At 34.8% G+C, this 18,619-nt stretch overlaps 1 protein-coding gene across 4 annotated transcripts in view; it reads right to left on the bottom strand.

Moving 5' to 3' along the window:
* The window catches only part of tmem266 (transmembrane protein 266), a 77,952-nt gene that overhangs the window by 9,836 nt on the left and 49,497 nt on the right, over positions 1 to 18,619 (bottom strand). For 3 of the 4 annotated variants that reach the window (XM_055191814.2, XM_055191811.2, XM_055191813.2), the window contains 5 exons: positions 13,241 to 13,395; positions 12,233 to 12,306; positions 7,805 to 7,861; positions 7,361 to 7,499; positions 155 to 270 (listed from right to left, as the gene is read on the bottom strand). In XM_055191814.2, coding sequence (XP_055047789.1) covers positions 155 to 270; positions 7,361 to 7,499; positions 7,805 to 7,861; positions 12,233 to 12,306; positions 13,241 to 13,395 — 541 coding nt within the window. The remainder of the gene's footprint in view (positions 1 to 154; positions 271 to 7,360; positions 7,500 to 7,804; positions 7,862 to 12,232; positions 12,307 to 13,240; positions 13,396 to 18,619) is intronic. The other variant, XM_055191812.2, reaches the window with a different exon arrangement.

Raw genomic sequence — 18,619 nt, 5'->3', positions numbered from 1 at the left:
TTTCAGATTATGTATAAATCTTAATTTTATACTGACCCTCATGATTGGTTTTGTGGTCCATGGTCATATTTGATATTAACACTGTGAATGGGTAAGGCTTGTCTAGCACATGACTGTCCTGTGATATATTTGTAAGACACAACCGATCACTTACGGCCTGTTCCTGACAAATCTGTGTGAGTCTCTCCAGCTGTTCCTCCCTCACAGCTTTAGTCTTCTCATACTGCTGGATCTCCAAATCCATCTCTACCTTCACCTGCAGAACATACGCTGGAGAAAAACAAAAATACAGAGGAGGTTATGAAAATAAAATGAATTTTCTACCTTGAACATGACCTTTGAATACAACAAATACCAGAATTTACAATGCATTCTTTTGGTATACCAACATTTTCTTAGAACTTGGTATAGCATTTAAGCACTATGTTAATATGGTCATCAATTAAGTAGCATGGTGTAAATATATACACTGTTTAAAAATCTTTACAGAATAAAACTAAAATATCAGCCTCATGCAAAGAATTCTGGAAACCAAAATCTGAAGGAAAAAAAACAGAAAAAGTTTGATGAGGATTTCTGGTTCGTAGAATGCTTTGCATAAGGCTGTTATTTTATAGTTTTATTCTGTAAAGGCTTGTTAATGTTTAATGTTCATTAAACTTTAAACAAACTGCACTGCAAAAAATTATTTTCAAGAAAAAAAAATCTTTGTATTTTTGTCTTGTTTTCAGTAAAAATATCTAAATTAAAGATGCTTTTTCTTGATGGGCAAAACGACCCAAGAAAATATAGTCTAGTTTTTAGACAAAAAATATCAAATTTAAGGGATTTTGTGCATAAAACAAGCACAATGGGGTAAGCAAAAAATTTCGAAATTTTTTCTTAAACACTAAATTCAAGAAAAATTCAAGAAAAATTTGCTTACCCCATTTTTTCTTCATTTTTTTGCAGTGTATAGTAAGTTAATTGCAAAAAGCTACATAACTATAGCAAGCATTTTTACAGTGTATTATAGTATTATGGTATTACCATTTAACGTCGTCTCTATGGTGCTACTACAGCACATTTTGTATAAAGCATGAAAATTACATGCAAGGGCAAAAGGCTCTTTATCAGATATGACCGCAGGAGCATTGCTTTCTGCTGCTAACTCTTAATAAAGCCATATATCCACATGACCCTTCATATCATCTACTCTCTCCAATCAATTAAACTCTTCTCATACTGGCACCATCTGCTGAAAGAGGGCCCTGCATGCAACGCCAGTCTGTCTCAATTCATCTCTCAGACAGTCTTTATTCATACCTTTATTGTACATCAGGAATTATTACATATCATTTATATTTCAAATTATTTATTAGATTTGTCTTTAAATTAATTTAAATAATATTTATATCAATAATTATGTAGTACTATTCACAAAATAAGTTATTTTTTATATCAATAATATTTATTATTATTAGGGCTGTCAAAAGATTCATCGTATTCAAAATAAAAGTTTGTTTTTGCGTAATATATGTGCACTGAAAAAAATTATTCATTTTTTAAGGTAAGTGGTTGCAATCAATTTATTTAAGCTACATTTAAACAAAAGTTTTTTGTTTTGTTTGGCCTTTCTATTTTTTTTTGTTTAAATGTAGCTTAAATAAGTTGATTGCAAACACTTATCTTAAAAAAATTTAGTAAATTGAATGAATCATTTTTTTCAGTGTGAGTGCAGTGTGTGATTATTTTGTATATATAAATTCAAACACATGCATGTATGTATTTAAGAAACATGCATATATATTTATTTAGATTTTGATTTTTTTAATATTATATATAAATGTAAAAACATTATAAATAAAATAAAAAAATCTTACATTTATACATGTATGTGTGTATTTATATATACATAATAATTACACATTATATTATGCAAACCCAAACTTTTATCTTGTATGCAATGAATCGTGATTAATCATTTGACAGCCCTAATTATTATTATTATTTAATATGATTGTATTTAATTATATTATTAAATATACACGTTTAAAGAATATTTTTTAATTATATCATATAATTAGATGTATTTATTATGTATCATTTAACTAAATTATTAATCGTTATTTAGTAATTACATTTAATAATATATTTTAATATGTGTTTCAGATTTCATTCCCAATCTCACAAAAATGGTCAAATCTCCCAGTTCACATTTAACTAAATAACTTCAACTAAAGATCTCTATGGATAAAATGTGGATAGCATTGTGGAGATCTTTTCCAACACTCTTGATAAGACACATATGAGATTGACTAAGAAGAAACTCTTGAATGAAGATGATGTTTCCATTTGGTCTGAGTTTACTTGTATTGCCGTCCAGGAGATCTCATTTGTGATATTTCTTTTCCCAATTTTCTTCTTGTCATATTTAATGCTTAAATGTTGATTTTTTTTAAGTTAAAAAATAATCTGTTGTTTCTTTTTTTGTCAGTGACAAACACTCCACTCTAAAATCCACCTTAACTTTTGTGTCTACTCAAAGGTCACAGGCGCTTTTCACAGAACAACCACAGGGCGGCGTTACACAGACTCATGATTTTTAATTGGCTAGACTGTGTCAAACTTTCCCTTTCCCCTCATTTCTCACTTCAGATTACATCACTTATATAGCGTGTTATACTGTCATTGCATTAAAGGGCCCATGACACAAGACTTTTTTAAGATGTCAAATAAATCTTTGGTGTCCCCAGAGCACATATGTGAAGTTTTAGCTCAAAATACCATATAAATAATTTAATATAGCATGTTAAAATTGCCACTTTGTAGGTGTGTGGAAAAATGTGCCGTTTTGTGTGTGTCCTTTAAAGTGCAAATGAGCTGATGAAATTCAAACACTGATCACAATGATGGTGGTTTGTTGCAATTAAAACTTAATTGTGCTTTTCTCTGCACTAAATGGCAGTGCTGTGGTTGGATAGTGCAGATTAAGGTGTGGTATTATTATAATAAGAGCTCCTTATGACATCATAAGGAGAGCCAAATTTCAACTACCTGTTTTTTCACATGCTTGAATGGTTTACCAAAACGAAGTAACTGGGTTGATCTTTTTCACATTTTCTAGGTTGATAAAAGCACTGGGGACCCAATCATAGCACTTAAACATGGAAATAGTCAGATTTTCATGCCATGGCCCCTTTAAACCTGTAAAGTGTAAAACTGGTATTAAGCTGCTTTGGCTGTTTTTCTAATGACTGTGTGCTCTTGCGAATACAGTAATTCATAGACAAAAAATACACAATTATGATTGCATGCACATAGACAACCACAGACAGGGACAGGCAGAGAATATATAAGCATGACAATATGAATGTAAATTGATATGGGAAAAAAATGCAAGACAGAATTATCAATGAATGTAGCACTACTGCTAAATAAAATGTACACTATATAGTACATTTATGCATTTGGCAGATGATTTTATCAAAAACATTTAAGGTATACATTTAAAGTAGGCTATGTGTGATCCCTAGGAATCCCTATAGGATCTATGCATTGGTCTACCAATAGCAGGGCCGTGCACAGACCTTTTGAGGGGCATGTGCTGAAACTGAAAAAGGGCACCCACTCCAAATAAATATCACATAATAATCATCTTAAAAGCTTTATATTTATTCACTATTAATGATTGAAGAAATCACTATTAATGAATGAAATATGACATTTTATGATAGCTTGGCATTATGCAGTGCAAAGGATATCTGGCCTTGTAAGTTGGCTTTAACAATTTACATCCTGGGTGTTTGTCTGTACAAAAGTGCTCTTGTGTACTCGCTCTTATTTAATTGTAGAATATATTAATTTTAAATTTTCCTCTGCTTACATACATAAAGTTAAATAAAATATGTTTGAAGAAAAAAAAGGTATTCTGTTTGGTTTTATAAGCTAATTTTTATTATTTGGTTAACATGTTTATGTATGTGATTGAGAAGAGGGGGAAATAGGAGATTAAAGATCAAAATAGGAGATTATACTACACTATAGCCATACCATTAGCATATTCAACATGTATCTGCCTACCTGGCAAAAACTGTGCTGAGGACCAGGAACCTTGGTCTAAATACTAAATAGACTTAACTCTATGCAGTTGATTTCAGAATAAAAAGTTATAAACCAAATAATCATACAACTCCCTTGACTAATTCAAGGCATAAGGTACATACATATACAATAAGTTATATCCTGATAGCATACTGTAATGAGTGACAGGGCAATATAATGTACATACTTGTATGATCCTTTACACGTTTCTCGTCTCTATCCAGTTTTCCTAACTGGGCTTCTAATGTCTTTCTAATCTGTAATGTTTTTGGTGTTTATGTAGGCTAAACATTTACCCGCGTGGGCGCGTCTTCTCGCGTGAGATGTGTTGACTTTAGTTAAACGATTGAGACGCGTCATGCAAAAAAAGCGGTAAAAACCCGACCTTGCATTCCGTATTGTTGTCACGGGTGCTCTTCACATGCGTGAACACTTTTTAAAAACTGCTTGCGCTTTGTCAAAAATTCCATTTGGTCGCAGTTTGGAGCCCTTGGTGCCCCCTGATTGCCCATTCGCCCAATCCCGTCTATGGATAATTTGGCTCTGCTCAAATTTATAAAACATGCGCCGTTATAGACATACTAGTGTTACTTTCGTAATAAGACAGCATTGTACTCAAACAAAAAGAAACTTATTTACCGTTGCAAGACGTTCAGCTGCTCTGACTGACTGCTGTGTGGAACTTCAGCTCGCTGCACTCAGGGGGCGGAGTAAAGAGGTTTGACAGACAGTTTGAGCGGATCCAAAAAGATTTCGTTTTTTAATAATTTTATTTGATAAATATATTTGTAAAACAAACAGACAGACGTAAATGGTTGACAATAGCATTAATTTATATATTAAAAAAATAATAAAACACCTCCAAAAAAAAGGGCACTTCGGAGTTTAAGGACAAAAAGGGCATGTGTTCTGCACAGGTTGGGCCCTATCTGTGCACGTGCCTGACCAATAGTTTCAACAGTACTTTCACTGCAAAAAATGAATTTCAAGAAAAAAATGTCTAAGTATTTTTGTCTTGTTCTCAGTAGAAACACTTAAAAATTCTTAAATTAAGATGCTTTTTCTTGATGGATAATGGACCCAAGAAAATAAGTCTAGTTCTCACGCCAAAAACATCAAACCCAAGTGATTTTGTGCATAAAACAAGCAAATAAATAAATAAAAATCTGCTAATGGGGTAAGCAAAAAATCTTGAAAAATGTTCTTAAACACTAAATTCAAGAAAACTTAAAGAAAAATTATTATTTTTGTCTAAAAACTAGACTTATTTTCTTGGGTCGTTTTGCCCATCAAGAAAAAGCATTTTAATTTAAGAATTTTTAGATATTTCTACTGAAAACGAGACAAAATACTAAGTAAGAAAGTCATTTATTGCAGTGTAACAGAAAAATCAAAAGAAAAACAAGCTAAAAGTAAAGATAAAACAAACACTAGAGTCAGGCTGTCCTGGCAGGGTGCAGTATGAATGCAGATTTAGTGTTGGTACTGTCCTCATGTTTATCGTCATCAGCAATCTTCCTGCAAACAGGCTGGCAGTGCTGGTCTGAAGGACTCGATGATGTACAGTGAAAATGAGGGTGACCTGCTCAGCCATCGACCACGAATACACTTGCATAAACAGAACCTGTGCTAAGTCATTACATACATTATGCCTCTCTCAGCACTGACAAAAGAGATCTGAATCAATCTGAATTTTAATAGGAATAACACTGACAGCAATAATGAAAGTATATCTGTGTGTGCATGTACCCATAAGAAAAAAATGACAGATTTCTTTGTTATATTACATTTTTTCTTAATTATTTTATATTTCTCCTAAAAAAAAAAGATCCAGAAATCTCACAAAACGTCTCAACAATGTCACAAACTGAGCTCAGATTTGGTATGTCTGCAATCAAAAGTTTATATTATTGAAAAATTCAATGTTAACTAAAACATTTGTCATCAAATTGAAACAAATCCAGATATAATTTAGTTATACATTCTACATTAAAGGGGACATATGAAAATCTGACATTTGACGTTTAAAGGATTAGTCCATTTTCTTAAAAAAAAATGCAGATAATTTACTCACCATCATGTCATCCAAAATGTTGATGTCTTTCTTTGTTCAGTCGAGAAAAAATTATGTTTTTTAAAGAAAACATTCCAGGATTTTTCTCATTTTAATGGACTTTAATGGACCCCAACACTTAACACTTAACTCAGCACTAGCGCATCACAGGACCAGAGGAAGACGAGAAGTTGTGGTTTAAAAGTGCATTTTTTATTTTTCTTGTCAAAAATGACAATTGTTTTGCTAGATAAGACCCTTATTCCTCGTTTGGGATTGTTTAGAGTCCTGTGAAACTGCAATTTTCAACTGCATTAAAACTGTTAAGTGTTGGGGTCCATTAAAGTCCATTAAAATGCGAAAAATCCTGGAATGTTTTCCTCAAAAAACATAATTTCTTCTCGACTGAACAAAGAAAGACATCAACATTTTGGATCACATAGGTAATTGAAATTTGGCTCCGCTTGTGATGTCACAAGGGGCTAATACCACCTGTAAATCTGAACTAAACAATAATTTTTGCTCACAACTACAAAGTGGCAATTTTAACATGCTATAATAAATTATCAATATGGTATTTTGAGCTAGAACTTCACATACGTACTCTGGGAACACCAAAGATTTATTTTACATGTTAAAAAAGTCTTGTGAAATGTTCCCTTTAATTTTAAAGCTCAATACTCTTAATGCATTTTTTTAAACAATTTTCTCATTTTATTTCTCCTAACCAATATTTTTTTAAGTTAATACTTTAACAAAACACAACTGAGTTCTCCATCAAATCTCTAAAGTTATGAAAGAGCAACCTCTGAAGTTGCTAAGTTTTTTATACTTTTTATTTGCTTTTTGTTTTTTTGACGTCGGGTTACGCCAAAAACTAACATCAGCCTTACGTCAAGCTGTTATGTTGAGTTGACGTCAAAAAACAAGCTGTAATTTCGGGTCTAACACTAAGCTTATCAATGTCAACCTGATGTCAAGCTATAATGTCGCGTTGACGCAAAAAAAACCACGTAGGACTGACGTCAAGCTCTAACGTCCGGCAGACATTCAGTTTCGGTTGAAAATCTTCAAAACCCAACATTGGGCAGACAATGTCTTATACCAAAACAAAAACTATTATGTTTTCTAAATTTATAGTGTGCAATATTGCATTACATTGACCTCATCATTGTCACTTAAATGGTGACATCACAGCAGGACGTGTCATCAGTCGATTCTTACCATCAATGATTCTCTTGACTCTCCAGATGCGGAGGGTGATGATGAGGCTGATGGCGTCCCAGGGGCTGCTGGGGCCGTTTGCCACGGTTGAGGCCACCATTGGGGCCAGAGAGAGTACAATCACAGCACCGTCAAATACCTAAATGATACACAACACAAATAACTAAATACATTCTATCTATCTATCTGTCTGTCTGTCTGTCTGTCTGTCTGTCTGTCTGTCTGTCTGTCTGTCTGTCTAGCTAGCTAGCTAGCAAGCTAGCTATGCAAATGAGCGTGCTGAATAGTCAATCATAATCTAGCTGGACCCTCTCATGCCCAGGCAACATTGTGACATTGCGAGTGTGATGCTGTGCCAGAGCGAGAGACTCATCCTTCATTAAGTTTCAAGGGCTCGCCTCTTCTCTGTTTCCCCCCCTACTAATGGGACCCCGGGGAGCTTACCTCAACTTTGTTCTCTATATAATCCCATATCCCGAGCACCACAATCCTAAAGACAGTCTAGCAGAGAGAGACAGGACAAAAGATGCAGAAAGACAGCATATGAGTGAAAAGAAAGCGAAGAATAAAGAAACTAAATCAAAAGATATTTTTGGTTGCATTCTGAGAAATAATTTGCTACGTAAATTCAGGCAGAAAGAAATCTTAAAACACACAGGCGAACAATACTTTTCAAGAGACTCACGAAGCGCAGGTGCAAATAATGAGTTTGCGGAGAAAATGTGTACGTAGGGTAATTCAAAACCTAAGTGATATCGAGATGCGCCGGCAACAGAATTCACCTCCATTTGGCAGTGAAATAACCCCAGCACCTCTGCAAAGCCCATTTCCAACCCCGAATCATTTATTTCTTTCATCTCTTCTCAGAATGAAGCTCATAATTTATCAGTGACCTCCAATATGTATTCATAAACTCATGAGCAGGCGAGATCTCATCAAAGGAGATGGAGTGCTTTAGTGACTGCTGACTCAGGTAGCACATGGTAGTTTACTCTCCTTCTCTCGACTTAACCATGTGCCCAGACCTAAAAATTTCAGGCCTTATGCCTCCCGGCTTTTATTGACAAGATGAAGGAAATAAATGTAAGTCTGCCTTAAAAGAGCCAGAGACAAATGCAACTGGATCTGAGGAAATGGGAATCAATACGCACACACACATACACACGCACGCACACACACACACAGTGGGTTGAAGTACAGTAACAGCATTACGTGAACTGTTTTTTTCTCAGGTTCATTTAAAACACCCCTACAGCATAAACAGACGAGATCTTGTATCAAATCGTTCCAAACTTTTTTATTGTGGCAACATCATTTGTATTTCTTTATATTAATAAATGTCAAGGTAAGGGGCAATAACACAATTGATAGAATAAAATAGTTGCTATTTCTAGCAAGCCTTCGTAAATGCCAGTAAATTATACGTATAAGTATACTCAGTAAATGTGATTTTTCATGAGTCATGAGGCCAATTTTAAGCATTGAGTATGTCATATATCTCATGTGGACAGGGCAAAGACTGTTTGAAAACTTTATGTGCATGAAGGGTTGCAAAGGGTCGGAAAGTTTCAGATAAATCTCTTGTAAATTTCCAGAAACTTTTCATGGGAACTTGATTTGGGGAATTTTGGAAATATTCCAAATTGGAAACTTAATGGGAATTTTATGGGAATTATTTGAAAATTTAGGAAACCCTGTTAAAAGCAACTGTGTTCTAAATTCCTAGTTTATTCTCATTAATTCCCATTAATTCCCATAGATTCCCGTTAATTCCCATGGAAAGTTTCAAGCAATGAAAATTTCAAAAATTTTGCATATCTGCATACTTATGAACTACATTATGCCTAGTGTGCGCAGTGTGTGTCACCGAGACATACATATAAGTAAATGTTTTGTGCTCACCTCAGAAAAGAACTCAGACACCAGGAAATTTAATGGGAATTTTATGGGAATTATTTGGAAATTTAGGAAAATGTATTTCCTGTTATAGGCAACTGTGTTTTTTATTCCCAGTTTATTCCCATTAATTCCTGTTAATTCTCATATATTCCCGTTAATTCCCATGGAAAGTTTCCATGTCTGCATACTTATGAACTATATTATGCCTTTCTGAAATATAAATAGTGTGCAGAGTGTGTGTCACAATGAAAATTGTACAGAGACATACACATAAGTAAATGTTTTGTGCTCACCTCAGTAAAAAACACAGACAGGGTGACCAGGAAACTTAATGGGAATTTTATGGGAATTATTTGGAAATTTAGGAAAATGTAGTTCCTGTTATAGGCAACTGTGTATTGTTTAATTCCCAGTTTATTCCCATTAATTCCTGTTAATTCTCATATATTTCTGTTAATTCCCATATATTCCCATTCATTTCCATGGAAAATTTCCATGTCTGCATACTTATGAACTACATTATGCCTTTCCGAAATATAAATAGTGTGCGGAGTGTGTGTCACAATGACCAGGAAACTTAATGGGAATTTTCCTGTGCGGAGTGTGTTACAATGAAAATTGTACATACACATAAGTAAATGTTTTGTGCTCACCTCTGTAAAGAACACAGAGAGGATGACCAGGAAACTTAATGGGAATTTTATAGGAATTATTTGGAAATTTAGGGAAATGTATTTCCTGTTATAGGCAACTATGTATTTGTTTTTTATTCCCAGTTGATTCCTATTAGTTCTCATATATTCCCGTTAATTCCCATGGAAAATTTCCATGTCTGCATACTTATGAAATACATTATGCCTTTCCGAAATATAAATAGTGTGAGGAGTGTGTGTCACAATGAAAATTGTACATACACATAAGTAAATGTTTTGTGCTCACCTCTGTAAAGAACACAGACAGGATGATCAGGAAACTTAATGGGAATTTAGGAATTATTTGGAAATTTAGGAAAATTTATATCCTGTTAAAGGCAACTCTGCATTTTTTTAAATTCCCAGTTTATTCCCATTAATTCCCGTTAATTCTCATATATTCCCGTTAAATTTCACGGAAAGTTTCCATGTCTGCATACTTATGAACTATATTATACCTTTCCGAAATATAAATAGTGTGCGGAGTGTGTGTCACAATGAAAATTGTACAGAGACATACAACACAAGTAAATGTTCTGTGCTCACCTCAGTAAAGAACACAGACAGGATGACCAGGAAACTTAATGGGAATTTTATGGGAATTTTTGGAAATTTAGGAAAATGTATTTCCTGTTATAGGCAACTGTGTACTTTTTTAATTCCCAGTTTATTCCCATTAATTTTCATATATTCCCATTAATTCCCATGGAAAGTTTCCATGTCTCTGCATACTTATGAACTATATTATGCCTTTCCGAAATATAAATAGTGTGCGGAGTGTGTGTCAGAGACATACACATAAGTAAATGTTTTGTGCTCACCTCAGTAAAGAAAACAGACAGGATCACCAGAAAACTTCATGGGAATTTTATGGGAATTATTTGGATATTTAGGAAAATGTATTTCCTGTTATAGGCAACTGTGTATTTTTTTTAATTCCCAGTTTATTCCCATTAATTCCCATGAATTCTCATATATTCCCGTTAATTCCCATGGAAAGTTTCCATGTCTGCATACTTATGAATTATATTATGCCTTTCCGAAATATAAATAGTGTGCGGAGTGTGTGTCACAATGAAAATTGTACAGAGACATACAACATAGGTAAATGTTTTGTCCTCACCTCAGTAAAGAAAACAGACAGGATCACCAGAAAACTTCATGGGAATTTTATGGGAATTATTTGGAAATTTAGGAAAATTTATATCCTGTTAAAGGCAACTCTGCCTTTTTTTAAATTCCCAGTTTATTCCCATTAGTTCCCGTTAATTCTCATATATTCCCGTTAAATTTCACGGAAAGTTTCCATGTCTGCATACTTATGAACTATATTATGCCTTTCCGAAATATAAATAGTGTGCGGAGTGTGTGTCAGAGACATACACATAAGTAAATGTTTTGTGCTCACCTCAGTAAAGAAAACAGACAGGATCACCAGAAAACTTCATGGGAATTTTATGGGAATTATTTGGAAATTTAGGAAAATTTATATCCTGTTAAAGGCAACTCTGCATTTTTTTAAATTCCCAGTTTATTCCCATTAATTCCCGTTAATTCTCATATATTCCCGGTAAATTTCACGGAAAGTTTCCATGTCTGCATACTTATGAACTATATTATGCCTTTCCGAAATATAAATAGTGTGCGGAGTGTGTGTCACAATGAAAATTGTACAGAGACATACAACACAAGTAAATGTTCTGTGCTCACCTCAGTAAAGAACACAGACAGGATGACCAGGAAACTTAATGAGAATTTTATAGGAATTTTTGGAAATTTAGGAAAATTTATTTCTTGTTATAGGCAACTGTGTACTTTTTTAATTCCCAGTTTATTCCCATTAATTTTCATATATTCCCATTAATTCCCATGGAAAGTTTCCATGTCTCTGCATACTTATGAACTATATTATGCCTTTCCGAAATATAAATAGTGTGCGGAGTGTGTGTCAGAGACATACACATAAGTAAATGTTTTGTGCTCACCTCAGTAAAGAAAACAGACAGGATCACCAGAAAACTTCATGGGAATTTTATGGGAATTATTTGGAAATTTAGGGAAATGTATTTCCTGTTATAGGCAACTGTGTTTTTTATTCCCAGTTTATTCCCATTAATTCCTGTTAATTCTCATATATTCTCGTTAATTCCCATGGAAAGTTTCCATGTCTGCATACTTATGAACTATATTATGCCTTTCCGAAATATAAATAGTGTGCAGAGTGTGTGTCACAATGAAAATTGTACAGAGACATACACATAAGTAAATGTTTTGTGCTCACCTCTGTAAAGAACACAGACAGGATGACCAGGCTGATCCAGTGAATGATACAGGCGAACTGGAATGCATTATTAACTGCGAATACAAAACACAAGAGATGGCGTCGGTTAGTTTCACATCAAAATCTCTGTCTGTCTATTCATCTGCTCCGCTATGGGGCACAAAATCTCCTGCATTCAGTGCCGTCCATCTCTCAGCCCATATGTCTTAGTTTGTACTGATCACTGATCTGCCCACCACTCCATTCATCTCCCTCAACCCCATAATACATTAATCTTGCTGGCCGGTGGCTGTCCTGCTGTCTACACTCACATCCAGAGGACAAGGAGATACGGGCTGATATACAGTATGCTTTAGCCATCGATCACAGTTCAGAACAGCATCCTCTACTGCCTAAAACGAATGGGCATTTCTGTTTGGATTTACAACAGACTCTCGTGAGAAATGAAAATGTTCGGGCAAATGTCAGCTGAGTAAATATCACTCACAACATGTTTATAAAGAGTAAACTCAATTGAGATCGTACAGCGAAGTGAAGGAGCTTATATACTGCATTCACAAGTCTATATTTTTACATTTATGCATTTGGCAGATGCTTTTATCCAAAGTGACTTTTACAGTGCTTTCAATCTATATATAATAAATTGCGTTCCCTTACTGTAAAAAAAGTTGGGTCAACTTAAAAAAAGTTACCTGTTTGCGTTAAACTTCTGAATTAATTTAACTTAAAAAATATTAGTTGACACATCAATTTTTACACAACTTTTTTATTTAACTAATATTTTTCTCAAAATTTGAAGGCAGCCAGGCAACTTACTTTTTTAAGTTGAACCAACAAATCTTTTTTTACAGTGGGAATAAAATTTGCACTGCTAAAGCAATGCTCTATATTTTGAGCTACAGGAACACTCGATCATATCCTAGATATAGTTCTTATAGAGTTTATAAGCTATAAATACTGTTGTTTGGGATCAGCTCCCAAAAAGAAGAAACCTTTTACAGTACTCACATTGTAGAAGCTTTGTATCGATGAGCAGTTCCAGAGTCAGTAAAAGCACCACTAGGATGACACAGGCCACTAGGAAACAGTTAAAGCCTGCGCTCAACAAACACACCTGCCACAGCGCTGCTCTCCTCCCACAGCACGGCTTTAGCCAATTAGACCTGTGGATAAAATGATTGACAAAAGGATGAGAAAGCGATTATGGTATTATCCAAAATGATATTTTGCTCAATTATTCATGTCATTGTCACGGATCTCCGCATTTTTCCGTGTCCGTATCACGGACTTCCTTTTCCGTGTCAGTTTCACGTATTGGTTACTCCTATTTTTAAACCATTGTCGCTTGGGTTTGGGGTTAGATTTGGGGTTTGGGTTAGGATGTCACTTTAACTATTGGTTTATACTATTTTTTCCGGATTTGTAAACAATTGTCGCCTGACGTTAGGATTGGGTTTGGGTTAGGATGTCATTTTATGTAACAAAAAGTCGTTCGAACCCCAAACTCAAGCAACAATGGTAAGAAAATATGAAAAACAATTGAGTAACCAATACGTGAAACTGACACGGAAAAGAAAGTCTAATCCATTCTAATCTATGGATGGATCAAAAAGGGATGAACCCAGATGTTGGGTTAAATTAATTTAGAAAAATTTAATATTTGACTCCTCCCTGCATGTACGTTAAATTAAAAGGGTTTGTCCCTTTTTGACCCAACGTGTACAGACTCTTCGTCCCAGTTCACATGCAGTCTCTCCTAATGAGTATTTGAAATTACATTTATTGAATTTCAAATTATGTTGCAAATAGTATCCTAAAAATATGATGTTCTGCTGTTTCTAGAGAAAATTTCACCATGGATATTTTTCACACCTATGTTTATATTGAGGAGGGATGTTATACTGAATGAATAAATCAAATTAGTAATGCTTTACTGAAAAAATCAATTAAGTTATGTAGTAAACATGAGAAATAACGGATGGAAAAAAGCTGAAATGTAAGCAGGAGACATTTGCTTGTGACTGTTAACCAAGTTGTCTAGGCAGTACTTGCACACTTCTTTGCTATGTATGTCCTCAAATATACTTTCTTAAAACAGTGCATACTTTTAAAGAACAGTATTAGTATACTGTAAAAATTCTTAAATGTGTAAGATTAAACTACTTGAATTAATACTGTAAGTCATTTAAACTTTAGAAGAGTTAGATTATAAAATTATAAAAATAAAGTTATAACTTAGTAATAACATAAGCCCATTCAACTTTTTTTTTTAAATTCATACCAACTCCTCACTAGTCTAGTCAAAAAAGTTGAAATGACTCGATGGGGCAAGTAACCATATTTAGTCACTTCCACACATATTCAAAGTGCCCTCCCCATGCCTTCATTTGGAGTAGTAGAGTCATGTAGTTTTCTCTCAGCCGATCAGGGGAGATCAAGCTATCTCACGGATATTAACATCAAGGCATCTGACCAATCAGCAGTGGCCTGGAGCACCTCAAACACAGCCATCTTCCAGAAATCAAAAATTTTACTTTTTTGAACCTGGCTTCTCCCACAGAAATAGTTATAACATCATAACTAAACATGGTAAGTTGATGTAACTCACAAATTATTTGGTTGAATAGTTGTGCTAAAGATTGAGATTGTTGTTATTTGCATAGCATTTTTTAAAATGTGCTTAATGTTTGACTGAAAACTAAACGCACCATATTTGATCATATGCCCTGTTCACCTAAGTGGCACAAATGTCCATTTTTAGACATATGCCTTATAAATGTATGTTTTCAATTATAGTTAAATGGCATACATAGGTACTTATTGTTAGTGTGAGGCCTAGTACTGTGTGAATTGATTTAAATTACTAAATATTGGTTTGTGATAAAACACAATTATGAGCAAATATAAGTGGTACTAACAGTAGTTATGAATGTATTTTCTGTTTTTATTCTGTTTTTATATTTTCTATGTCAATACTCTTTTTTCCAGTAGATCTACATTTACACTGTTAGGGGAGAGCGGGGTATGTTGTCACACTTTTCACACTGTCTAACATTTACTGAGCACCATACATCAAAATGGTATAAATCTCATACCAAATGAAAGAAGGAAGTCTTGGGCACATATGTTGTATTCATAACATCTTTATATCTTATCTCATTACAGAGTTGTAGACTGTTGAATAGTGACTGTGCACTTGTGACAATTTGCCCCATCGGAGGGTAAGTTGTCACACTAGGGCGGTAAGTTGTCACACTAGATTATCTAAAAATAAGAACACAACTACTTAATTGTGAATATTGATTTTAATTTTTAAACTCAAACCAAACTGGAAATATAAACATCCGTGCCTGGAGAATCTGGAAAAACAATTATTTCAATCCAAATAATGCACATTTCAATTAAGTGGCAAGACCACTTTACTTTGAACTTTGGTTCAAATGTTCTATGGCTTTCACATAAAACCAGATAACTGAATGGAACGCTGCAGATAACTTGCTTAACTTAACATGTTTAACCTCTGAACAAAACAGATGCCCTGTATGACTAATAGGACTCATCTCCAGAATCACAATTCTGACACACATAAATTGCCTGGCCTGAGGTGCAAGCATCATGGGCCCAATTGTTGCATTTTACACATTTTACCCAGGTCTCCTTTGGACGACTCTTTGAAAATGGCTCTACACAGACGAGGCAGAAGCACTCTTCATCATCTGATGATGACTCTTGCATGATTTTTCTTCTTTTAGCTGCCTTGTTTTTCATAGGTCCAGATTTCTGCTTCCCTTTCTTTTGAAACAGCTTTTTGCTAGATTGAGGCTTATTCTTTTCTATATCATGTTTTCTGAGCATGTTCGATGTGTTTGTTTGTACAGGGGCAAGTTGTCAGATGTGACGACTTGCCCCAAAGTCATTGAGACAACTTGCCCCATACTTACTTGTGTGCTAATGTTGTCTAAATCTCAAGTTTAGCTCATCATATCACTTTAGCTAAAGTATCAAAAGACACTTTACGGTCTCCTCTATTTTGTGCAAAATAATCATTTTAAACATTCACACCTAACAAAGTTGTATTGCATAAAATGTAAAGTGATTTTTTTTTACTTTTTAAGCAGAAAAATAAGAAAATTGTGCTAACCTCAGATTACAGTGATCTTGACCACATGTGAACAGGAAGTTCACTATAGAAGAAGAAGTCACATAAAGTGGCTATTTGATTTTTGAGATAGAGCCTCTAGTGTTGGAGTTATTAACAGTGTGACAACTTACCCGTGTGACAACTTACCCCGCTCTCCCCTATGTAACATGTGACTTTTCCACGGCATTACGCAATTACGTGAAGTCGCGCTGGTGCGCACACAGCCGGAGGAAGAAGAGAAGTTGTGGTTTAAAAGTGCATATTTTTATTTTTATTGTCAAAAATGAAATTGTTTCGCTAGATAAGACCTTTATGCCTCGTTTGAGATCATTTAGAGTCTTTGAAACTGCAATTTTAAACTGCATTAAAACTGTTAAGTGTTGGGGTCCATTAAAGTCCATTAAAATGAGAACAATCCTGGAATGTTTTCCTCAAAAAACATGATTTCTTCGCGACTGAACAAAGAAAGACATCAACATTTTGGATAACATGGTGGTGAGATGGTGGTGAGTAAATTATTATTATTAGTAGTATTTTTTTAAGAAAATTGACTAATCCTTTAACTTCCGGTCTCTGTTTGTTTAATGGTCTGACTAGTGGCTAAACTGAACTCTGGAACAAATACCTCATCGAAAAAAACAAATTTTTGGTTTACTAAAGGCGAGGGGAGAAGGCACTATGTGAAGGGAGGTTTGGCAGCCGATCTGTAATTAACATTGTATACATTCATTTTACACAGTATCATTAGTTCAGTGTCGTTTTTGATACGTTTTTTGTTACTGCTGAAACCATCTATACACAGTATGTTAATGCCAAAGACGTAATAAGCCCAAACACGTAATATGGTCACGAATAACACACACCCAATTTTGAAGAACAGGAATGTGTTACTGGAAAGCTTTTTTAGATGGGGCAGGTGGAGGACCAGTTTTTTCCACCCAGTAGCGATCGTGCAAAAAGTCACACAATGTTAAGGGTCAGCCTGTACCGCACTATGACCGCATTAAATGAAAAAAAATGACATTGCAATATGTGCCGATCTGAGCTGAGGGTTGTCAGGGCATCCGAGGTCTTGCAGTTCAGTTCACACTTCATGGAGGGCATATAGTTACAAAATGCTAAGGTGTTATTATTAGACACCAACCACACAGATTCCATGTCTGATCTGTCCTTCCCGCTCGTATCACACAAGGGCGAAGCCCAAAGCATGCAAATATAGTCCATCTGATCAAATGAAGGCTCCGTCATGCTGTTAAGCAATCATCTTTTTGGCCACGTCTGATAAGTGGAGTCTGTAGCCACCAGATGGTGTGTGTGTGTGTACATTTCTGTACTTATGTACTATGTGTGCGTGGATGCCACAGGATGAGGTTAGTCTGGCCACGATGATCAATCTTTCGCTCGCTGCCAAAATCTAAATCCGCTCCCGAGAGCAGGAACCCGGGACGCACAGCACAGGTTTGGAGACCAGGTTGGAAAATACTGCGCAAATGATGGAACTTGGAAAATTTTGATATGACATTTAATAGTGTTTATTTGGTGCAGCAGACGGAGTATGGGGTGGATTTTTTTGGATTTCGGATGTTTCCCTCAGGAATAGTCAAAACTTGGAAATTTTACAATACACACAGACAAAAAATGGTACCCTTTAAAAAGGTCCCATATGTACCATTTAGCTAAGGATGTATATACAAAATATGTATACATTTGGTACAAATTTGGACCTTTGAGGTAGTAATATGCACTCTTTAGGTACAATCTGTTTGACAGATTTGTATCTTTTCTTAAGAGATTGTATAATGTTCAATATTATATATTTTTAAACAGTTGTATGTGAAAGAGTATTCAATATACAACAATAAATGCTTTAAACTGACGTATATTATTTAAGAGCGCGAGAGAGAAAGAATGAGAGAGAGGTAGTGAATGATAGGAATACTGGAAAAGCAGCAGGGATCACAGCCCCTCAACAAGGCAATTCAATTAGTCAGCTTTTAGAAGACAGAGGAAAAGGGAGAAAATGTGATTAATCACAATGCGTCACATTCACAAGAGTCCACTGAAAGGTTTACTGCCTTACACAATTCAAAAAACACAATTCAACTCAAGGCTATAAGCAACTTAACAAGTGTAGTCTACACATTTCATCAATTACAAGTGGAAAAGGCTGCCAAATGTGACACAGTTTGTCTATAGTACAGTATTGCTGCATTTCAGTGGACATACATTTTTAGGTTAACCTCTCA

This window comes from Misgurnus anguillicaudatus, chromosome 6 (assembly GCF_027580225.2).
Source record: "Misgurnus anguillicaudatus chromosome 6, ASM2758022v2, whole genome shotgun sequence".
NCBI classification, from domain to species: Eukaryota; Metazoa; Chordata; class Actinopteri; order Cypriniformes; family Cobitidae; genus Misgurnus; species Misgurnus anguillicaudatus.
This window is presented reverse-complemented; position numbering and strand designations above follow the sequence as displayed.